Source organism: Salmo salar, chromosome ssa12 (genome assembly GCF_905237065.1).
Source record: "Salmo salar chromosome ssa12, Ssal_v3.1, whole genome shotgun sequence".
NCBI lineage: Eukaryota > Metazoa > Chordata > Actinopteri > Salmoniformes > Salmonidae > Salmo > Salmo salar.
Window position 1 is genome coordinate 5,784,776 of NC_059453.1, and position 25,622 is coordinate 5,810,397.

Genomic DNA, 25,622 nt, shown 5'->3' on the forward strand with positions numbered 1-25,622 from the left:
CCAACCATCTCTGCTGGCCACCCTCTTCGGATTTCTACGCAACATATATCTTTCAACTATGCTGTGATGTTTAACGTACAATTTCAATCTATCTAATCGAATAGAATTCACAGATTGCGAGTTGAAGATAAATACTTTTACTAAGAGTATTAGTATATTAGAAATTGACTGACCCGGTCTCTCCAGATCTCCTAACAGTACTATTTTTAGGGTAAATTTTAGATCAATGCTATGCATTTTCAGCCATTCCTTAACCTGAGACCAGAAACAGGCTACCAGAGGGCAATGCCAAAAATAAATGGTCTATTGATTCTGTATCCTCACAACAAAATCTGCAGAGCTTCGATGATTTTATGCCACAAATATTCCACATTTTGTTGTTGGCAAGAATTCTATATAATAATTTTAGCTGAAAAGCATGAAGTCTTGAATCTTGCGTTGTTTTATATATCAGCCCATGGAATCGGTACATCAAAAATCTCTTCCCAACTATTTTACAATCTGTATGGAACAGTTGTCAACATCCTGGTCCTTAAATGAAACTGGTATACTTTCCTATTTATGCTATTTTTATTCCTCCGCCAGTTTTGAGCCTTTATATTGGGCAGACATACCAGTTCCCTACCTCCTCCAGCTGCCACCTGCCTCCTCCATTTTGGGGGTAATGCTGTAATCAATTGGTTGTACTCTTGGACTGAAAAGACCTTCCCGTACAATTCTGATAACTCCATGAAGGACATAACTGTACCATTCCAATTTACAATATAATTTAAAAACAAAATACCCTTTTCAAACATCTTTCTAATCTTCATTCTGTGGGAGAGGATGGGATGGTAAAGAGAACATCTGCCTAAAATAAGTAGCTGTGTTATAGTCTGTTAGCTGTGTTATAGTCTCCTACCATAATGATATGATCATTTGTTGCGTGTAAATTCAATAAATTGGTATAAATGTTTTCGAAGAAGTATGGATCATCCTGATTTGGACCACAGGTTAATGAGCCAAATCTCTTTTTCGTCCACTTTCATAATCAAAAAGATCCACCTTCCTTGTGAATCATTCCTGACTATTTGCATATTCAGATTGACATTTTTGTTCATTAATATCACACCTTTTGAATTTCTTTGTCCATGACAGAAAATTATTTCCCCACCCCATTCCCTTTTCCACACAACTTCATCTCAGGATGTAGAATGAGTTTCCTGTAAACAGTATATGTTATATTCCTTTTCCTTTAGCCATGTAAAGCTTCTCATTCTTAATTAATTCATTGGATGTAACCCGCTGTGGGCGGTACTTGAAATGTTACATAATGTAAACAACTTGAACCTGACATGACTGTCTCCCTTGTGCTTTTCATGTCATTGTGTCAGAAGTCAAAACGGCAGAAAAGGGGAGAAATAATTTACAAGAAAGTGAATACTGAGCTTCGTTAGGTGGGGAAAATACTGACGAGAGTTAACGATGACAAAGTTCCCACCACCAGAGGGGTTTGTATTCTAAAAGTCGAGTGAATGGTCTGAGTGGAAACAGCGTTTCATGCTATCATTAGCAACTAAGCTAACACAAGAGGACAGTGACGTGCAGATCAGCTCGTTGATAAACGTCATGGGCAAAGAGGCAAAAAAAATATCGGATTTCGGGGCGAGGATGATGAACCAACAATACGGGGAGTCTATTGAAGCTTTTATAAGGGGACTCTACGAACTGTCTAAACACATATTTTGAGGGAACTAAGGAAGAATACATCCGTGACAAAATTGTCATAGCACAGAGATAAATCAGTAAGAAAATAGGGAATCTAACACTGACCAGAGCAATTGAAATGGCATGTAACCACCAGCTAATTTAGAGTCTGAACACAGAGCAGTCATGTGACAAGCAAGTGAAAGAGGTGAAGTTTTCTCACAGGGAAAAAGGCAAGAGGTTTTAAGAAAGGGACATTCAAACAAAAACAGGCACGGGGCAATGATGATTAGAAGAGATGTAGTGAAGAGCACAGTCAGAAGAAATCCTGTCTAGCTAAAAATGATGAATGTCGGAAATACAAAAGAAATGGGGCATTTTGCTTCTGTTTGCATACAAAAGTGAAGCAGGAAGTGACAGCTGTCCAGACAACTAAGAACATTTTAAAGCAACAAGATTCCTTTGTGTGGTGTGCTCCAAATGGTGCCGCTTGTCAATAAAAATGTCTACATCCGCATCGGTGTGGGCCTACATCTGCTAAATGAGGCCGCGGTGTGAGGAAATACGTACTGCTAACGTTGGATGACATCATTCAAGAGCTGACAGGAGCCAAAGTGTTTTCTGGCTGGGTTCTGTGGGTTCTGGCTTCCCCCTGGATGAAACTAGCAAGAAGCTAAAAACCTTCATAAAACTATTTTAAGGAGATACTGCTTTCACATACTTCTCTTTTGGAATAAATCGGTGCACCTGCAATATTCCAAAAGAAGACAATGGGAGCTGTTGATTGGCCTGGACGGAGTGAAATGCTACATGGACGACATTTTAGTTTATGGACGCTCAAAAGGAGGAGCACAACCCATAGGCTAGTAGAAGCCTTCAGAGTGATAAAAGCTTCAGGACTGAAGTTGAACAAGGAGAAATGCCGTCTAAAACCAAAGTGAGCTCACCATTGTCGGGCACCGGATCAGCAAGGTTTGTTTGTCAGCCCTGACCCAGAGACAGTAAGGGCAATGCAAGAACTGGTAAAACCACAGAACGTTACAGAGCTGAAAACGGATACTAGGCAGGGTTAACTACCCATGCAGATACTTACCAAAAACAGTTCCACTGAGCTGCAGCCACTCAACAAACTTCTAAAGCAAGACGTCGTCTTGTCCTGGGGAAGAAGCCAAGACCATTTGAACAGTAAAAGGACATGTTAGTGTCAGCACTAGGGCTGCAAAATTCCAGGACCTTCCCCCAAAATTCCCTGGTTTTCCAGAAATCCTGGTTGGAGAATTCCAGATTTCCTGCTTATTCTGGGAAATCTCCAACCGGGATTTTGGGAAAACCAGGGAATTTATTGTAATTTTGCAACCTTAGTCATCACCAATACTAGGATGCTAAGATGTTTCGAGACCCACAGTAGTGAGCGCTGATGCCAGCAGTTATGACATTGGAAGAGTACTGTTACAAGAGCATGAAAGGAAAATGCTGCCTGTGGCCTTCTGCTCACGTACCCTCTCTTCTGCTGAGAGAAGGTATGCCTAGATAGAGAAGGTGTGCCTAGATAGAGAAGGTATGCCTAGATAGAGAAGGTATGCCTAGATAGAGAAGGTATGCCTAGATAGAGAAGGTATGCCTAGATAGAGAAGGTGTGCCTAGATAGAGAAGGTATGCCTAGATAGAGAAGGTATGCCTAGATAGAGAAGGTATGCCTAGATAGAGAAGGTGTGCTTGGCATCTGTTTGGGCTTGTGGTAAGTTCTCACGTTACCTGTGCGGCCTGGAGACTTTAAAACTGCTAACGGACCACAAACCGTTTGGTGCCATTGTTTAACTACAAAAACCTGGATGGGGTCCCTGTGCGCTGCCAGTGATTGCTTATCAGAATGATGAGGTTCAGCCACAAAGCTGAATATACCCCAGGCAAAACACTGCTCATTGCCGACACACTCTCAAGACAACCGTCGGTCCACCTAAAGAGCTCAGACCTGGAAGAAGTCGCAGCCTTCGTTGACGCAGGGAACGAGCACAGACCAGTTTCATCACATACGCTTCACCAGATTGCACACGCAAGTGGTGAAGATAAGGAAATACAGACGGCACTGAAGAAGTACACAAGGCACGGATGGCCAAAACACATCAAAACAATGCCCGAGACAGTCAAGACCTACTTTAGTGAGAAAGGGCTCCTAAGTGAATCAGATGGACTACTGCTCACGGAGAGAGAATTGTGATTCCAGCGAGCTTCTCAGCAAGATCCACGAGGGTTACCAAGGGACCTCAAAGTGCAGAGAAGGTGCTCAACGCTCAGTGTGGTGGCCGGGACTCAGCACATAGAGGACAAAGTGAGTCAGTGCAAGCAGTGTCAGACTACCAAGCCAACACAACGCAAACAACCGTTGATGACCACCAAGTTGCCAGACAGAGATCTTGGTCAACGCGTCGCAGCCGACCTATGTGAGGTTGACAGACAGCAGTACCTGGTTGTCGTCGGTTACTTCTCAAGATTCATAAAAGTGGTACACATGCCAGATGAAGCAGGTTGACGATGGTGTGGCCGGGAGAGCAGGCACGTGGCCTTCTTCTGCAGCATTTCGGAAATAGCTGAGGTCTCGGTGTCCGATAACACAAGGGCAGTTCACATCTTCCGAATTACAGTCCTTCAAGGAAGACTATGGCTTTAACCACATGACCTCCAGCCCTCACTTCCCCCAAGCTAATGGAGAAGCTGAGAGAGCTGTCCAGACGGCTAAGAACATTTTAAAGCAAGAAGATTCCTTTCTCGCTCTTCTTACCTACAGAGCGACACCGATTGTAGCCCAGCACAGCTACTCATGGGGCATCAGTTACAGACAAAGCTTCCAACCTTTGCGAAAAACCTAGAACCTAGGTGGCCAGACTTGAAGAAGGTTGCCAAGCAAGACTCTGAGGCAAAAGCATCCTATAGGACCTACTACCACAGGTGTCACGGAGCCAGACCACCTGCCACCGTTACAGCCAGGTGACTCCGTGCACATGAAGCTCGACCAAGACAAAGGCTGCACAACTACGGCAACAGTGAAAGGTCAAGCTGAACAGCCCAGATCGTACATTGTAGATACTGAGCGTGGCGAGTTCAGGAGAAACCCGGAGACACCTCCAAGCTACTCCTGAGGACCGACACAATGGAAACCCTACAAGGAGAATCTGATGTTCTAGTGGGCCGTCTGCAGAGACAGAGTTTTGAAGCGAACCACACTGGTTATCCTCCAACCAAACCAAACCAAAACTAGATCTACAGAGTCACCAAAAGTTACCACCTGGTATGGATGACCTGTGAAGAGACCCACCGGATAGCAGTAAAAAATAAATAAAAGGAACACTGACAATTAAATGGACAATTGAAGAAAAGTTGAATGTTGGGAGTTTCATTTGAGTTTGAAATGAATGCTCAGAAGTTAATGTTGTTGTTATTGAAACTATGAAGAGACTCACAGTTTTAGTTCAGCATCCTGACAAGTTAATAAGTGTCATTTGATGTAAAGAATGTCATTCATTGCCAAGAATGTGCAAAGCTGTCATCAAGGCAAAAGGGTGGCTACTTTGAAGAATCTAAAATATATTTTGATTTGTTTACCACTTTTTTTACCACTTGACTCCATATGTGTTATTTCATAATTTTGATGTCTTCACTATTATTCTACAATGTAGAAGACAGTAAAAATAAAAAACCCTTGAATGAGTAGGTGTCCAAACTTTTGACTGGTTCTGTATATAATGAACAGACTAGGTCTATACTGCTCCTACATGGTGTAACAATACATCATGTAGATGTATATAATGAACAGACTTGGTCTATACTGCTCCTACATGGTGTAACAATACATCATGTAGATGTATATAATGAACAGACTAGGTCTATACTGCTCCTACACGGTGTAACAATACATCATGTAGATGTATATAATGAACAGACTAGGTCTATACTGCTCCTACATGGTGTAACAATACATCATGTAGATGTATATAATGAAAAGACTAGGTCTATAGTGCTCCTACATGGTGTAACAATACATCATGTAGATGTATATAATGAAAAGACTAGGTCTATACTGCTCCTACATGGTGTAACAATACATCATGTAGATGTATATAATGAACAGACTAGGTCTATACTGCTCCTACATGGTGTAACAATACATCATGTAGATGTATATAATGAACAGACTAGGTCTATACTGCTCCTACATGGTGTAACAATACATCATGTAGATGTATATAATGAACAGACTAGGTCTATACTGCTCCTACATGGTGTAACAATACATCATGTAGATGTATATAATGAACAGACTAGGTCTATACTGCTCCTACATGGTGTAACAATACATCATGTAGATGTATATAATGAACAGACTAGGTCTATACTGCTCCTACATGGTGTAACAATACATCGATGTAGATGTATAAAATGAACATCCACACAGTTAAAAAAATATCCCTTTTACTTTTATTCAGATAAATGTTGAAATAGTCAAATCATTTTTACAAATCAGCACCTGTGTTTTATCTGATGGAACAGTACTGATGGACACTGAGGTAGTAAATGTTTTTTCATGTCAACAATTATCAGAACAATGTCATCTAATTATCACCTTTAGCTTGATAACTACTACACAAATGAACTCGATGAAAACACAATGACTAAATTCAAGAGGTTAAAGGTCAGAATCAAGAAAAGCACATTAATGATTAATTACATTTTTAAATAACAATATCCAAAACATATAATGAACACTAAGGGTACAATCAATCAAAATTCATAATCAAAATCAAATACATGCAAAATATATTCTAATTTTAGATGTGAACATGTTTTGAGAAAGAAATTAACTAAGAAAAAAAGTAAGGCTATCCTTTTTCTTACATACAATTTTATTTAATGTGGCATAAACCAAAGCACAAAAAGTTTGTCAAAATTATAAGTCAGAACACAGCCTCTATTCTCTTATGTGATTTCATGTCCTCTGACCGAGAAAATGTTTTTCCACACTGAGAACATTGGAAAGGATTCTATCCTGTGTGTGTTGCGTCATGCCTTTTCAGGTTCACTAACTGGGTAAAACTCTTTCCACATTGGGAGCATTGGAAAGGCTTCTCTCCTGTGTGTGTCATCTCATGCTTTTTCAGTGTCCCTAAAAAGGTAAAACTCTTTCCGCACAAGGAGCAGTGGAAAGGCTTCTCTCCTGTGTGTATTCTCTCATGCATTTTCAAGTTCCCTAACCAGGCAAAACTTTTTCCACACTGAGAGCATTGGAAAGGCTTATCTCCTGTGTGTGTCCGCTCATGTGATTTCAGGTCCCCTAGCTGGATAAATCTCTTTCCACAGTCTGAGCAGTGATATGGCTTCTCCCCTGTGTGTGTTCTCAAATGCATATTCAGATTCCCTAACCGGGTAAAACTCTTTCCACACTGAGAGCACTGGAAAGGCCTCTCTACAGTGTGTGTTCTCTCATGTGATTTCAGGTCCCCTGAAGAGAAAAATTTACTTTCACATTGGGAGCATTGATATGGCTTCTCTCCAGTGTGTGTTCTTTCATGCACTTTTAGATGCCCTGAGTGTCCAAAACCCTTTCCACACTGGGAACAGTGAAAAGGCTTATTTCCTGTGTGTGTCATCTCATGCATTTTCAGGTTCCCTAAATGGGTAAAACGTTTTCCACAGAAGGAGCAGTGGAAAGGCTTCTCTCCTGTGTGTGTCATCTCATGCGTTTTCAAGTTTCCTAAACGGGTAAAACTTTTTCCACAATGAGAGCATTGGAATGGTTGTTCGCCTGTGTGTATTCTCTTGTGTTTTTTCAGATGTGTTGACTGCATAAATCTCTTTCCACACTGAGAGCATTGGAAAGGCCTCTCTACTAAATGTGTTCTCTCATGTTTTTTCAGGTCCCCTGGTGAGAAAAAACCCTTTTGACACTGGGAGCATTGATACGGCTTCTCTCCAGTGTGTGTTCTTTCATGCACTTTTAAATGCCCTGAGTATCTAAAACCCTTTCCACACTGAGAGCATTGGAAAGGCTTCTCTCCTGTGTGTATTCTTTCATGCTCTTTCAGATGCGATGACTGGATAAATCTCTTTCCACACTGAGAGCATTGGAAATGCCTCTCTAAAGACTGTGTGTGTGTTCTCTCATGTGACTTCAGGTCACCTGGTGAGAAACATTTCTTTTCACACTGGGAGCATTGATATGGCTTCTCTCCAGTGTGTCTTCTTTCATGCACTTTTAGATGCCCTGACTGTCCAAAACCCTTTCCACACTGGGAGCAGTGATAAGGCTTCTCCCCTGTATGTGTTTTCATATGTTCTTTCAGGTGCCCTAACCGGATAAATCTCTTTCCACACTGGGAGCAGTGGTGTGCTCTTGCTGGTTTGGATGTCTCTGGGTCTGGTTCTTCTGAAGGACTCGTCCCGCTTTCAGAATGCGAGTCTGGTCTCTCTCCTGTCAAAGACAGAGTATTTGGTTAAACAGAGAGACCTGAATGAAACCACATGATAAAACTGTCTTCCTATGAGGTTTAATCTAGACTAGATCTCAATAAAAGGGCATCACAGAGTGGCTGTAGCACTTTGAGGCTAATATAAACACTATTAAACGTATTGTTGTAATGCATTTATTAGACCTACTGGATAAATAGACTAGTCAGTATAGGATACATGTATTAGACCTACTGGATAAATAGACTAGTCAGTATAGGATACATGTATTAGACCTAATGGATAAATAGACTAGTCAGTATAGGATACATGTATTAGACCTAATGGATAATAGACTAGTCAGTATAGGATACATGTATTAGACCTAATGGATAAATAGACTAGTCAGTATAGGATACATGTATTAGACCTAATGGATAAATAGACTAGTCAGTATAGGATACATGTATTAGACCTAATGGATAATAGACTAGTCAGTATAGGATACATGTATTAGACCTAATGGATAATAGACTAGTCAGTATAGGATACATGTATTAGACCTAATGGATAAATAGACTAGTCAGTATAGGATACATTATTGTTATTTGGCAGACTACTAGATCTAAAGGGGCAATCTGCAGTTCAAACAACATCCTGCCAGAAAGTGACCACCCTGCCACAGTTTTGGTATAAAGCTGAGGGATGGGGGTTAGAGAAATGTAACCGCTCAAATTCATTGACAGCGCTATGGATGCAAAATTATAGTTGTAACCATGTTGAGTGAATAACTCTTTGTTTACAATTAGGCCTACATTGTTTACAAATAATGGAGTAAAACAAGCTTAGGGTAAGTGTACCTATTAAGCCCACTTCCAACTTTGGATTCAAATAAATAAATAAAATTAACATTTTGTGCTATTTCACGTTTCAACCAGTTAATGTGGTTGCTGTATCCATACCATTTTTTATTCTAAGCCAATCAGATGTTTTATTATTAAGTTATTGACAGTTGTGTAAGTTTCTACTCGGTGACAATTTCAAAGCTGAAAAAAAAATTACCTGTGTTGAGGTGACACTCAAGATAAACACATTTTCCAGATATTTTTAGTACCTTGTTAGAAGAGTTATAATACTTAATGTAAAATGAAGAGATTAATGTGTTGATATATGCACATGATGGCATACTACTTCCTTTCACTTGGGAAATGACTATTTCCTGCTAATTGAACAGATGGGTTTTTCATGCTAGCAGTCATACCACATGTCAGTCAATACAGTAGCAACATAACTTGGTGAACCACAACAAGATAATAGATCTACTTCCTTCCCCTTCCATTTTTTTGTGGTAATGCTGAGAAAGCTTTTGCCTTGCTTGGATCAATTCGTTTCAACATTTACAATAATTATCATGATAGATTTTCGCTCTTCTCACTAACAGCTAAATGATTGCATCTTGTTATTATATTGATATATTATGGCTCTTGCCATTAGTTTGGCGTTTCTGATTTATTCTACAATTCAAACATGGCGATTATCCCAAACTCCCGTTCAACCTACACCGGAAGACGTGGATGTAAATCTTCCCTTTCATATTGTGAACTTCGGCTATGAACAACTTTACCTGATATCACCTTTCCTACGGGAACAGCTGAGCTGCTCGGGGGAATGTACACAGGAAATGCTGCAGCGATGCTGAGACCAGGTGTCAACTCCAACAAGCTGCTTGTTACCTTCAGCCTGCTACTCTGTGGCGATGTACACCCCCCCCCCGGCCCAAACACCACAAAGCAAGCTAAACAACTATGCCCAAACTGTGGTAAGACCATAAGGAAGAATTCAAAAGCGGTGGCTTGTGACATTTGTTTACATAAAGTGTGGAGATATCAACCCCTTGTCATGTGATGAAGCTGTAAAGTCTCAAAGTAACATTTTGCTTGTTTGCAATGTATGCTGGGTAAATGCGGTGCCAAACATTGGGATGCTGGACACAAGCAGGGATGATGAGTGTAATCAAGATGAGATAGTCGATGTATCAGTAGTGGGCACAGAAAATGACATGTTTGACTGTTTCAATTGGAGAGGACTTCATTTTATCCATGTGAACGCACGGAGCCTGCTGCCGAAATTAGAGAAATTAAAACTCCTTGCTTCTTACAGCCGGGCTGCAGTAGTTACTGTGACAGGGATCGATGGGTCAATTGAGGACGATGAGGTTGAGCTACCGGGTTATATCTTTCATAGAATTGACCCGAAACCGAAACAGTGGCGGCGTGTTTTTTATACTTCTTCCTAAATGTCATCCTATACTTGTTGGTGTTTCTGCTATCGGCCTTCTAAGCAGAATCACTTCTATGATTTACTTGAATCGAATTGCTGTGATCACAATGTATTGGCTGATAGGGAATGTATTCTGCTTGGCGATTTCAATACAAATGCGCAGTTACCACCTAGGAAAAGTACACTAGTAAATGCCCTGTATAACTTTAAATCAGTTATTTGGACTAAAACAACTGTTTGTTGAGCCAACCCGTGTGTGTATTGACAGTAAGTCAACTGGATTTGATTATTGTATCAGATCAAGAGAACATCTGTCAGTCAGGAGTCTTAAATATTGGTTTTAGTGATCATATGGTAACCTACTGTACCTGTAAGACATCCAAAATGCTACTAGAGACAGGTAATAAATACATGAAGGTACGGTCTATGAAACAATACTCAAAAGAACGTTTTCTAGAGGTCCGTGGAATTTTGGATTGGTCTCATGTACTAAACTGTGACGATGTTGATTAAGCTTGGTATCTTTTTAAAGATCTGTTTCTGTCTGCACTCGACTCTCTGGCTCCGATTAAACAAATTCGAATCAAACAGCGGTCAGGGAAATGGATCACTTCCCGAGATCTTAGACCTCATAAGGAAAAGGGATCGCTACCTGGCCAGATTCAGAAGGACAACATCTACAACAAGATTATGACAGTTATATTAACTGTAGAAACCAGGCAAGATAGAAAATGGATAAGGCCAAATCAAAAACACTATTTAGATGCCGTTAATGACAACTTACATCAGCCTTGTAAACTGTGGAACTTTTTAAAGGACATTGGCTCAAAAACTCCCCATTAGGTAAAATCCTGTAGTATTGGCTTGGATATTGATGATGTTTTATGTTATGACCAGGCAAAGGTTGCAAATAAATGTTTTTACCACTATAGCCTCATCTCTGGTTACCCATCTGCTCTGAACACTATGGCCAGTCTTTCATTAACAACTTTTACCATAGCAAAGGTATCACAAATCATTTGTTTGAGCTGTGCATGATAACAGAGGACAAACAATCTACTACGCTTAATAAATCCTCTTACGCGCACGGATCCCGATTACGGGATGAAAATCGACAACATCCGGTAAAAGTTGGAGCGCGCCAAATTCAAATTACAAAATCGTAATCTTTAATCAACTTCAGGGATACCTTCTTGAGCACCAAACTTCTTTATGGACAATCTGGCTTTAGAACAGCTTATTCCACTGATACTTGCCTTTTCCACCTTTTTGACCTCATTAAGCAGGAAAGTGAGAAGGGGGAACTATACAGGTATGGTCATGTTAGATTTTCAGAAAGCTTTTGACACTTTGGACATTGATATTCTCCTGATGAAACTGAAATGCATGGATCTAAATGATGTAGCAGTGAATTGGTTTAGATCTTATCTGACCAACAGAACACAAGTATGTAATGTTGGTGATGTTCTGTCAGAGGCCAAATAAATATCCTGTGGAGTACCGCAGGGATCCATTTTAGGGCCTCTCCTATTTCTTATATATGTTAATGATATGCCAGATACAGTAAAGGGCAAACTCCTGCTTTATGCTGATGATTCAGCCATACTGGTATCAGGGAAGGATACAGATTACATAGAGGAGACCCTGAGTAAGGAATTGCATTTTGTTAGAGATTGGTTGTCTGACAAATTGTCACTACATTTGGGAAAAACTGAATCGATATTGTTTGGAACAAAATGTAGATTGCTTAGGGCTGGGCTGACAAGATAACAGTAAACTGTGCAGGCAAGGAGTTTGAATCTAAAACAAGTGTATCTTATCTTGGTGTGTCCCTAGATCAATCCCTTTCTGGAGACCTAATTGCTGCTAAAATTCTTTCTAAAATGGCAAACAAATTGAAATGTTTATATTGTAACACTAGACATTTTAACATTAAAGTTAAGAAACTGCTTGTCTCAACCTTGACTCAGTGTCATTTTGATAATGCCTGCTCTGCTTGGTATAGTGGGCTATCAAAAAAGCAGAAAAAGAGAATGCAGGTCGTGCAAAATAATGTTATCAGGTACAGTTGAAGTCGGAAGTTTACATACACATTAGCCAAATACATTTAAACTCAGTTTTTCACAATTCCTGACATTTAATCCTAGTAAAAAATCCTGGTCTTAGGTCAGGATCACCACTTTATTTTAAGAATGTGAAATGTCAGAATAATAGCAGAGAATGATTTTTCAGTTTTTATTTCTTTCATCACATTCCCAGTAGGTCAGAAGTTTACATACACTCAATTAGTATTTGGTAGCATTGCCTTTAAATTGTTTAACTTGGGTCAAATGTTTTGGGTAGCCTTCCACAAGCTCCCCACAATAAGTTGGGTGAATTTTGGTCCATTCCTCCTGACAGAGCTGGTGTAACTGAGTCAGGTTTGTAGGCCTCCTTGCTCGCACACGGTTTTTCAGTTCTGCCCACAAATTTTCTAAGGGATTGAGGTCAGGGCTTTGTGATGGCCACTCCAATACCTTGACTTTGTTGTCCTTAAGCCATTTTGCCACAACTTCGGAAGTATGCTTGTGGTGATTGTCCATTTGGAAGACCCATTTGCGACCAAGCTTTAACTTCCTGACCGAAGTCTTGAGATGTTGCTTCAATATATCCACATAATTTTCTTTCTCATGATGCTATCTATTTTGTGAAGTGCACCAGTCCCTCCTGCAGCAAAGCACCCCCACAACATGATGCTGCCACCCCGGTGCTTCACGTTTGGGATGGTGTTCTTCGGCTTGCAAGCATCCCCCTTTATCCTCCAAACATAACAATGGTCATTATGGCCAAACAGTTCTATTTTTATTTCATCAGACCAGAGGACATTTCTCCAAAAAGTACAATATTTGTCCCCATGTGCAGTTGCAAACTGTAGTCTGGCTTTTTTATGGCGGTTTTGGAGCAGTGGCTTCTTCCTTGATGAAAGGCCTTTCGGGTTATGTCGATATAGGACTCGTTTTACTGTGGATATAGATACTTTTGTACCTGTTTCCTCCAGCATCTTCACAATGTCCTTTGCTGTTGTTCTGGGATTGATTTGCACTTTTCGCACCAAAGTACGTTCATCTCTAGGACACAGAACGTGTCTCCTCCTTGAGCGGTATGACGGCTGCGTGGTCCCATGGTGTTTATACTTGCGTACTATTGTTTGTACAGATGAATGTGGTACCTTCAGGCGTTTGGAAATTGCTCCCAAGGATGAACCAGACTTGTGGAAGTCTTGGCTGATTTCTTTCGATTTTCCCATGATGTCAAGCAAAGAGGCACTGAGTTTGAAGGTAGGCCTTGAAATACATCCACAGGTACACTTCCAATTGACTCAAATGTCAATTATCCTATCAGAAGCTTCTAAAGCCATGACATAATTTTCTGGAATTTTCCAAGCTGTTTAAACGCACAGTCAACTTAGTGTAAGTAAACTTCTGACCCACTGGAATTGTGATACAGTGAATTATAAGTGAAATAATCTGTCTGTAAACAATTGTTGGAACAATTACTTGTGTCATGCACAAAGTGGATGTCCTAACCGACTTGCCAAAACTATAGTTTGTTAACAAGAAATTTGTGGAGTGGTTGAAAAACGAGTTTTATTGACTCCAACCTAAGTGTATGTAAACTTCCGACTTCAACTGTATATGCTGAATGTCTCCCCTAGGACCCACATAATGTTATCTGGTATATGCTGAATGTCCCCACTAGGACCCACATAATGTTATCTGGTATATGCTGAATGTCCACCCTAGGACCCACATAATGTTATCTGGTATATGCTGAATGTCCCTCCTAGGACCACATAATGTTATCTGGTATATGATGAATGTCCCCCCTAGGACCCACATAATGTTATCTGGTATATGCTGAATGTCCCCCCTAGGACCCACATAATGTTATCTGGTATATGATGAATGTCCCCCCTAGGACCCACATAATGTTATCTGGTATATGATGAATGTCCCCCCTAGGACCACATAATGTTATCAGGTATATGATGAATGTCATTCCTAGGACCCACATAATGTTATCAGGTATATGCTGAATGTCATTCCTAGGACCCACATAATGTTATCTGGTATATGCTGAATGTCCCCCCTAGGACCCACATAATGTTATCTGGTATATGCTGAATGTCCCCCCTAGGACCCACATAATGTTATCTGGTATATGCTGAATGTCCCCCCTAGGACCCACATAGGGGTACAGGAGTTCCGGGAGGTGGGCTTGTTGCCTTTGGAGTCTAGAGTGGACCAACTTAAACTTAATCGTATGTTTGACATCTTAAATGATCGTGCCCCAGATTACATGGAAAAATAACATTGATATGGTCTATAACCAACACAGTCACAGTACCAGAGCTAGTGTTATGTCTTGTAAAATCCCAAGAGTAAACAGTACTGCGAGAAGAACGTTTTTTTCCATACAGGCATTTGTCTATGGAATAGCCTTCCCTTGGAGATCAAGCAAATAAAAAGTTAAAATAGCAGGCAAAGTTTTTCATTTGGACAAGGTTGTCTAAGTAAGAGAAACCACTCCACTGCCCCTTGTGCCCCTACTGCTGGTCAGGTGTATTATTTGAAGGATCGGTATGATGTGCAATTAATAGATTGTTTTAATGTGAAATGAAGATGGTTGATTTTTAAGGTTAGGAAGAAGTAAAGTGAATAGTCCACTTTTTAGGATGTCAATATAAATTAATGTATTTATGGTTGTTTGTAATTTTGTCTTGTCTTTTAATCATTATATGTTATTGTTTTTACCATTTAGGACCACTTTGGAAATAGGCGTTTTAATTAATACTTTCAAGTGCTATCCTCCGGGTCCACATTGTGCATTTTGTTGTATATGTCTATTGCCCAAAATAATTTCAATTCAATTACTATTTCTTGCCAATTGAACAGATGGGTTTTTCATGCTAGCAGTCGTACCACGTCAGTCAAATTTTTTACATTTTTTTATTTCACCTTTATTTAACTAGGCAAGAACAAATTCTTATTTACAATGACGGTCTACACAGGCCAAAACCGGACAACGCTGGGCCAATTGTACGCCGCCCTATGGGACTCCCAATCACGGCCGGTTGTGATACAGTCTGGATATAGATATACAGTAGCAACATAACTTGCTATTATACGTGAACCACAACAAGATAATAGATCTCAGGCTTTCACAGCTTAAATGGTTCTATGCATTTTGGCTTATTTTACTGTTAAATATACATAGATGCCTTTTTTGTAAATTTGACAATTATCTCAGGTGGGCTTAAAGGGTACAGAAGCACAAAAATCACTCTCTATACAGAATGTAAATGAAAATAAATAAATCATTGCCATTCCTATTAAGCCCAGTTTGCACTGAAACACATGGAGAACAACAAACAGGATGACATTAGGAATGGTAGCTCGGAACGGCTGAAACAGGATGACATTAGGAATGGTAGCTCGGAACGGCTGAAACAGGATGACATTAGGAATGGTAGCTCGGAACGCCTGAAACAGGATGACATTAGGAATGGTAGCTTGGAACGGCTGAAACAGGATGACATTAGGAATGGTAGCTTGGAACGGCTGAAACAGGATACATTAGGAATGGTAGCTCAGAACAGCTGAAACAGGATGCCATTAGGAATGGTAGCTTGGAACGCCTGAAACAGGATGACATTAGGAATGGTAGCTCGGAACGGCTGAAACAGGATGGGTAAGGAATGGTAGCTCGGGACGCCTGAAACAGGATGACATTAGGAATGGTAGCTCGGAACGGCTGAAACAGGATGACATTAGGAATGGTAGCTCGGAACGGCTGAAACAGGATGACATTAGGAATGGTAGCTCGGAACGGCTGAAACAGGATGCCATTAGGAATGGTAGCTCGGAACGGCTGAAACAGGATGACATTAGGAATGGTAGCTCGGAACGCCTGAAACAGGATGACATTAGGAATGGTAGCTCGGAACGCCTGAAACAGGATGACATTAGGAATGGTAGCTCGGGACGCCTGAAACAGGATGACATTAGGAATGGTAGCTCGGAACGCCTGAAACAGGATGACATTAGGAATGGTAGCTCGGGAACGGCTGAAACAGGATGACATTAGGAATGGTAGCTCAGAACAACAAAATGGATGACATTAGGAATGGTAGCTGGGGTTAAAGCTCCCTCTAATGGTCCATGTACATAAACACAGCCTGTTACCTGCCATTGCACTTTGACTAACCAATATGCAGACTGAATCCTACTGTAAACATAGGGTGGTATCTTTCCCCATGTGTTGAACTCTCCTCATTCTCACCGAGCCTAAATAAACTATATGAACCCTGAACCGGAACTATACTACACCAGAAAAATAAACATGTAAGGTTCCAAAAGGGGATTTCCCACTAGCTAACATGCAGGGGATTTCAACTCTCCAAAGTAGACTCTTAAGTCTGCATAACCACTCTATAGCCTTGTCGTTTATACATATGAAAATCAATGGGGCGGCAGGCAGCCTAGTGGTTAGAGCGATGGACTAGTAACCGGAAGGTTGCAAGATTGAATCCCCGAGCTGACAAGATAAAAATCTGTCATTCTGCCCCTGAACAAGGCATTTAACCCACTGTTCCTAGGCCGTCATTGAAAATAAGAATTTGTTCTTAACTGACTTCCCTAGTTAAATAAAGGTTCAAAAAATAATAATACAAAAAATAAAAAGAAGATTGGGGCTCCTCCACCAAGCCTGGGCACCAATATAGATTGACACAGATCTCAGTCTGAGCTATGGTGGCAGTTACTGTAGCAAGAAAAATAATACAAATGTTCCTGAACAAGAGCACCTGAGAACTCACATCACAGCTTCATGACCCACATCACAGCTTCATGACCCACATCACTGCTTCATGACCCACATCACTGCTTCATGACCCACATCACAGCTTCATGACCCACATCACAGCTTCATGACCCACATCACTGCTTCATGACCCACATCACTGCTTCATGACCCACATCACAGCTTCATGACCCACATCACTGCTTCATGACCCACATCACTGCTTCATGACCCACTTGAGAACTCGCATCACTGCTTCATGACTCACTCGAGAACTCGCATCACTGCCTCATGACCCACTCGAGAACTCGCATCACTGCTTCATGACCCACTTGAACTCGCATCACTGCCTCCTGACCCACTTGAACTCGCATCACTGCCTCATGACCCACTTGAACTCGCGTCACTGCCTCATGACCCACTTGAACTCGCGTCACTGCCTCATGACCCACTTGAACTCGCGTCACTGCCTCATGACCCACTTGAACTCGCATCACTGCTTCATGACCCACTTGAGAACTCGCATCACTGCCTCATGACCCTCTTGAACTCGCAGCACTGCTTCATGACCCACTTGAACTCGCATCACTGCCTCATGACCCACTTGAACTCGCGTCACTGCCTCATGACCCACTTGAACTCGCGTCACTGCCTCATGACCCACTTGAACTCGCGTCACTGCCTCATGACCCACTTGAACTCGCATCACTGCTTCATGACCCACTTGAGAACTCGCATCACTGCCTCATGACCCTCTTGAACTCGCAGCACTGCTTCATGACCCACTTGAACTCGCATCACTGCTTCATGACCCACTTGAACTCACATCACTGCTTCATGACCAGGTTTGAATAAAAAAAAGTTATCCAATGCTGCAAAGGTGCAGAGTAAAGTTATTTACCCGAGAGTCAATAAACGCAGCAGCCTCTTCAGGTGTGTAAAGCTTCTTAGGCGTTGACCATAATCTTAAATGTGGCCGGGTACAGCAGTGCGTAGTCCATCTTCATTCTCTTGAGTTGAGCCTTTACCTCATCAAATGCCTTGCGTCTTCGTACAACCGCTGCGGAGTAATCATTGAAGAATGAGACCCTTGGACCTTGGCGTTGAATATCGTCAGAACCGATGCATCTGGCCGCGTCCATGATGCGCTGCTTGTCGGTGAAGTTGTGGAACTTTCTAACCACTGGTCGTGGAAGTCATCAATGTTCGCAGGCCATTTTGCGCACCTGTTTCTCAAGTGCCTTTATCTTAGTGTCCATTGATGTAGTTGAAGTTTCCACAGTAGCAATTCTTCCGCCTCATCAACATGCTTGACAACTTTCTGTAGTTCGGCTGAATGGCCAGCTATTGCTTCCAAGACCGTTCCTATCTTGATATCGATCACTTTAGTAATGTTATCAGTCATCTTTTGAATCACCAGGTCCATTGTGCTTGGATCCGCAATGGTATTAGCTTCGCTAACGTTAGTTATCCCCTCCTGCACATCTACAGGGGTGGTGGTATTAGCTTCGCTACCTTTAGTTAGACCCTCCTGCATATCTACTTAGGTGGTGGTATTAGCTTCGCTAACGTTAGTTAGCTCCTCCTACACGGGGTATTGGTTTTGGTCGAGTTCTTAGTAGTTCTGCTGGGCATGTTGTCGGAAACTTTTGAGAAATAGCCATCAAGACACATTGTAGGGTAACTTATTTCGGATTAGGGTTTTCTACCACTTTTTCAAGCTAAAAGATGAATATAAAGAAAGAAAATTAACGAATGCCACGGGAGCTCTCTGAAACACAGTGTTTTCTTTACGGCACCATTTTGTCCTCCCCGTCCCAGGTGTAACTTTTGCAGGCAACTTTGACATCCTTTTGGAAGCAGAGGAGGCTCTATAAGGAGGGTGGGATCCACCATAATCATTTGGATGCCTGTATCTTGTCCAAAATAAAGTGGTGATCCTAACTGACCTAAAACAGGGAATTTTTACTAGGACTAAATGTCAGGAATTGTGAAAAACTGAGTTTAAATGTATTTGACTAAGGTGTATGTAAACTTCTGACTCCAACTGTATGTCATAGAGGTGTCTAGCTATAAGTTAAACCTGATCAATCAACTGGATGGGGGGGGTGAGAAAGAACGGATGAAAGTGAGACAGGTGGGAAGAGAGTGGAAGACAGAGATGGAGAGAGAGAAAGACAGCAGTGCAAATATACTTACACTTGAGTATTTCAACAACTCTTCTCTTCCAACTTGTTAGGCAATCATATCTACCTACCTGGGAATGGATGGCCAGCCACACAGGAGGGTGATTTTTACTAAGGAGGAGGAGGCCGTGCTGACCGAGATGCATGCTGGTAATTTCAGAGTGAAGCGCATGAATGCCAAAATCAACCTACGCTTCCTTCTGACAGGGAATTACCAAGGAGGTGGACAGCCGGGCAAGTGAAATAACCTTTTAGTTTATCAATCACATTCTATTATATCTGAAATTATTATGATTTCAATTAATGTCATATCAGAGAGCACACAATGTTTCAATTTGTCACTTTTTTTGCTTAAAAGGTCAGTACCTGTCTAGCCTGCCAGAAGTTTGAGAGGGCGAAGACTGTGGTGCCGGAGTTGAAGCCCATCAAACTTGTTTCACCATGGCACATGACCGGTAAGTGTCCCAATTCAAATTTTACCCTAATAAGTTGTTTTGTAATGGTTTCTTTTTACAGCAGAGCTCAATACTATAGAATGTGTGTGTGTGTGTGTGTGTGTCAGTATCCTTACAAATATGAACATCTGCATACTGTGTGACACAGATTCGGGTCAGAATAAAGTAATCTTCTCTCTAACAGTTTAAATGTTAGGGGTGGACCTCATCGGACCCTTCACTGAATCCAGGAATGGCAACCGCTGGTGTCTGACGGCGACCAATCACTTTACCAAGCGGGTGGAGGCAATACCCATTAAGGTCAGTACAGGAAGAGTATGTGCTGAACTCTAAATTCCCTTCTGTAACCCATTAAAAAGGGTGCTTGGAACCAAAAATAGATTTTTTTTGTTTTGTATGATACCCATCATGGACGAGACTGGCGAGGCCACCTCCAAGGCGATTGTGGACATCTTCAACACCCACGGTTCTCCTGAGGTCATCTTGAGTGACAGAGGTCATGAACGTGGATGTTATAGGTTATATTCTGTCACCAATGGTTTGTTTTATTCATTTTTTTACAATTTGTTTTTTTCATGGTACATAAAATCAGACATATTTCAATATCTTACATTGTCAATAGATATCCCTTTCCAACCCCCTCTTCCAGGTTTGACGAATGGACCAACCAGACCCTGAAGACTGCCATGGGCAAGTTCCTTGATTGGTACCAGGAACGGTGGGAGAACAACCTGAAGGTAATTCTCTTTGCACACAACAGCAGAATCCAGGCCGAGTACGGACGGGAGCCGCAGCTGTTGACCGAGGTAAACAATGCAATTGTACATACACTTATTACATATACTGTAGTCTTTCAAATGTGTGACTGACTTAGTGTTGTTGTTAGTCTTTTGCTATTTTTGTATAACGTACTTTCAGATCACTGAAACCCCACCGGATGTGGTGGAAGTTGTGGAACCAGATCAGAACACCTTCGAGTACTTTCTTCAGGCACGGACTGAGAAGAACATGGAGGATTTTCACCAGGTAAAAATGATTGCCCACTGTTAATTTATTTTATAACACTGCACTAATCCATCAAATTTTCTCACCAGTAAAGTGTAACCTGTGTGTTTGCTTGTTTACGTCTGTCTCCTACCCTGTTCCTTTTAACTCTGCTCCTGTTCTCCAGGACCTAGGGGTTCTGCCCAACACCCAGACATGGATCCACCTGATGTCCTCCATTACCAACCACCCTCCAACTTTTCATGACATCATCTATCAGCTACTGTTATTGTCATGTTGTCATTATCTGCTAAGAAAGTTCTCTTGCTCTGTCATACTGGGCACATACTATGTGAGATACACAGATGATCTAAAAACACTGCAAACACTCAGAGCAAACAGAGCAGCAATGCCTGGACTTTGCCGTCTCCCTCTTCAAGTCCCCCTTCTGAGAACAAAGTGACAGGCAGAATTCCACACTCCAGAATTTTAGTCTATGATTACCATATGAGTGCACCCCAAAAAAAAATCTGTGAAAATAAATGAATGACACAACAATACCAAAAACGATCAAAGTTTATGTATTCAAATCTTAAATATTGCCAGGTTGGTTTTCACAGGCACAGGGTGTTCATTAATGTAAGGTATCCTTATTTGTTCCACATTATTCATTGTTGTATCCAGGGACCTACAATAGATACATATATGAGCTATGCGAGATCTATTTGTTTCTATCATAATAGAGGACTAGTGAAATGATATTATTTCAGTGTTGATAAGGGAAGTTCAGGTTAAAATATAAACATGACAGCCAGACAAGCCAGTGTATGAATTAAATGGATTTCCATATGAATGGAGTGGAAATTAGCTCACTTCCTGGTCTGTGAGGTAAGTAACTTTAATGTGTCAAGCAGATTACACGTTTCCTTTGCCATTTACGAAACGTACCAACGTTTAAGACGTGGATTTCATGTTGAAATGTTAACAAGGTACCAATTTTTTTTTTGAATTAATGTTTTCATTTCATTAGCTAAACAAAACTTGTTTAAACAGCAAAATTGTATGCGAAAATCAGCCTTGTTTGCATAACGATGATGAAAAGAATGTCATTTAGGCTGTAATGATCTCCAAAATTCTAATCATTAGGTCCACACACCGTTGATATAGCAACGGACGCTAATAGTTTATCCAATCCCATTGTGACGTAGAGGGGGACACTGTTTGGCATGACGGGCCCTTAGGTTTATTACTGGTGATGGTTCTAGAACTCACCATTGTGTTTCGTATCAAAAATTGGGTTGGGCCTCTTTGTATGTAAGGAGAGCATTTTCTTGTGTTCATCTACAAAGCACTCATGTAGAAACTTCCTATGAATCTATCATCATTAATTCAATTTAGACTAACAAATGACCAACCCTGGAGGCTCCTTAGGTCTCAACAGAGTTGGGTAACGCTGATTTTAGGTTTTTTGCACCCTTCATGTGGAACAACTTCCCGAGCTCTCTGAAATTAGATGTTTTTATCCACAGAGGGCCGGTGCGGTGGTTCTTATCTACAGAGGGCCGGCGCGGTGGTTCTTATCCACAGAGGGCCGGTGCGGTTGCAGATTTTTGTTCTAACTAATCAAGTCTTGATTGGTTTATAAGTTGAATCAGGTATGTACTGGTTGGCAAGAACAAAAGCCTGGTCTCAAATTGATCTCTGCGGATATGATTGGACACCCCTTGTTATGAGTGCTACTTCCATGATGAATAGTAATAAATAAATGATTTCAATAACTTCAGTGGCGGTGATTATCATTCAAGATAACAAAATGTCTGTTTTTAACAGCTGGAAATGATTTCAAATGTATTATTTAATGGGTACATTCTGTACCTATTAAGCCCAGTCCGGACATTTCACATATTTTATTTATCAAACTAAACATGAACGATTCATCTTTAATTTTAGCTCCACTTTCTTTTAGGAACATTAGGGCTGTATACGTTAGAAATGTCTACATTTAGATTTTTGTGGGCTTAATGTACACTTAACCTATATTTTGGGTTCTGATGGGAACTATGACAGTTGAACTAAGCTCATAGGGCATTTATAAATGAGGATATATTTAAACATTAAGGCCCGAGGGTGTGTGGTGTATGGCCAATATACCACGGCTATGGGCTGTTCTTAAGCACGACGCAACACGGAGTGCCTGGATACAGCCCTTATCCGTGGTATATTGGCCATGTACCACAAACCCCCGAGGTGCCTTATTGCCATTATGAACTGGTTACCAACTTAATTAGAGCAGTAAAATGTATGTTTTGTCATACCCATGGTATACCACAGCTTTCAGCAAATCAGCATTCAGGGCTCCAACCACCCTGTTTATAATCTCCAAGAAAGAATCGCTAGGCCTATATATCACTAATTTAAATGTTTAAAAAAATGCAAGGACCAATCGCAGAATCCTTCAGTAAAGAACAACATTCATGTGTAGAACGTCAATAGAACGCCCTTTAAAAACAACACAGTTCAACAACTGCAGAGTTTGTGCCCCTGTTTTTAAGACAGTACTCACTGGTGTTAATCAGATCTTCTGTCTCCTCCTCCTCCTCTCCTTCTTCCTCACCATCCTCTTTCACTCCCAAAATGTCTTCCTCCTCCTCTTTTATTGAGATAGCCTCCTCTTCCTCTTTCACTCTAAAAGGTTCTTTCACTGTAACATCCTCCTCATCTTCTTTCAATGTGATAGCCTCCTCTTCCTCCTTTTTGATTCTGAAAGCTTCTACCTCCTCCTCTTCCACTGTGACAGCCTCTATCCCCTCTTCCTCTTTCATTCCAAAAGGTTCTTTCTCTTCTTTCACTCTAACATCCTCCTCCTCTTCTTTCAATGTGATATCTTCCTCTTCCTCCTTTTTGATTCTGAAAGCTTCTACCTCCTCCTCTTCCACTGTGACAGCCTCTATCCCCTCTTCTGGCCCAAAATGTTCTTTCTCTTCTTTCACTGTAACGTTCTCTTCTTCTTTCACTGTAATATCCTCTTCTTCCTCCTTTTTAATTCTGAAAGCGTCTTTCTCTCCCTTCACTGTAACACCCTCATCTTCTTCTTTCACGACAATGTTCATCCCCAGAGCTTCGGTCTCAGTGCAACAGACCTCCTCTTCTTTAGCAGGGGGGGAGTAATTTAATGAGCTCATGGTCAGGGATATTAGCTAGCTAGCATTAGCTACTATCCGAGTGCTAGGCTCAGTATCAATCTTAACAGGTTTGCAAATATATTAAGCAAATTGGGTTAAACTTATCCAGTAGATACGTAAACAGACGTGTGTTTAAAACACTAAGATTAGCTAATGTTCCCAAAAATGACCGTCAATGTTTCGGTTTAACGTTGGCTAGCAAGCTACTGAGGTGGTTGAAAGAATAGCTTTGTTGACCGCTGTGAGGCAGGCAAGAAGTCTAAGTACATCCGGGTTACAGATTTTTGGAATGCTTTAGGATAAGAGTCCCATCCTGTTTACTTTGAAATTGAATAATTAGATCGAAAATGATGGAAAATGTGCACAATTATGGATATGTTTTGTACTAGTTGTCATTAAAAGACTCAGTGTTGAGTTCGAGACTACCTAAAGCGAGACCGATTCAAGACCGGAGGAGGGCGAGACAGAGTCAAGACCGAGACTGGGAGGGGGGTAGAGTGGTCAGGGACCCGAAAAATGTGAGTCGAATTCAGGACCATGATTGTAATTTTGTCAAACCGCCACCATAATAAGAATTCAAAATGTCCAGTGTTTCTGTGTTCATATTTCAGAAGAACGTGAATTCTTTCGACGTTCAGAATGTTGAAAAAAAAAAAAGCATTCTGAAGGCGAATAGAGCCGCTCTACAAATTATTACTAACCCAAACACAGTGGCGAACAATGAGGGCCTTTTCCGCTTTCAGGGAAAGGCTAAGGATTTATAAAATACAATTACAAATAATAATAATATTATTTTCAATGATGTTCTGATTCTTCAGTTTTTTTGTTAGAAAGGAAAGGGTTAACGCTGAAGAGAAAAAATATCCAATCAGGATTTTCTTTGGTGGTCTCTGGGGAGATAAATTTAGCTAGCTAAGTCAGCCATTGGCTAGGCCTGTGGTTCCCAAACTGTTTATAGTCCCGTACCCCTTCAAACGTTCAACCTCCAGCTGCGTACCCCCTCTAGCACCAGGGTCAGCGCACTATCAAATGTTGTTTTTTGCCATCTTGTAAGCCTGCCACACACACACTATATGATACATTTATTAAACATAAGAGTGAGTGTGAGTTTTTGTTTCAACCCGGCTCGTGGGAAGTGACAAAGAGCAGGACCAGGGCACAAATAATAATAATCAATAATTTTGCTCTTTATTTAACCATCTTACATATAAAACCTTATTTGTTCATCTAAAATTGTGAATAACTCACCACAGGTTAATGAGAAGGGTGTGCTTGAAAGGATGCACATAACTCTGCAATGTTGGTTTGTATTGGAGAGAGTCTCAGTCTTAAATAATTTAAAATAAAATAAAATGTTAGTCACATGCGCCAAATACAACAGGTGTAGACCTTACAGTGAAATTGTTACTTACGAGCACATAACCAACAATTCAGTTTAAAAAAAATATTGATAAGAATAAAAGTAACAAGTAATTAAAAAGCAGCAGTAAAATAACAATAGTGAGACCATATACAGGGGGCACCGGTACAGAGTCAGGGTGCGGTGGCACCGGTTAGTTGAGGTAGTATGT

At 40.9% G+C, this 25,622-nt stretch overlaps 1 protein-coding gene across 2 annotated transcripts; it reads right to left on the minus strand.

Annotated features, from left to right (window-relative positions):
• Nucleotides 1-6,136: 6,136 nt before the first annotated feature.
• LOC106564017 (oocyte zinc finger protein XlCOF6-like) lies at nt 6,137-24,742 on the minus strand. Of its 2 annotated transcripts, none has more exons than XM_045690541.1 (2): nt 23,433-24,732; nt 6,137-8,149 (listed from the first exon to the last, which is right to left on the minus strand). In XM_045690541.1, the coding sequence occupies exons 1-2, from the start codon at nt 24,049-24,051 to the stop codon at nt 6,723-6,725; spliced, it is 2,046 nt and encodes a 681-aa protein (XP_045546497.1). In that variant the 5' UTR covers nt 24,052-24,732; the 3' UTR covers nt 6,137-6,722. The 2 variants fall into 2 exon arrangements, with proteins under 2 accessions (XP_045546497.1, XP_045546498.1); XM_045690542.1 differs by lacking the exon at nt 6,137-8,149 and adding an exon at nt 20,410-20,679 and having other exon boundaries at nt 23,433-24,742.
• Between the last annotated feature and the right edge of the window lie 880 nt (nt 24,743-25,622).

Coding starts and splice junctions, on each gene's coding strand:
- LOC106564017 (XM_045690541.1), bottom strand. CDS start 24,051: ATGAGCTCATTAAATTACTCCCCCCCTGCTAAAGAAGAGGAGGTCTGT. Junction 8,150..23,432: donor AGAAGATCTGATTAACACCA/GTGAGTACTGTC, acceptor TGTCTTTGACAG/GAGAGAGACCAGACTCGCAT.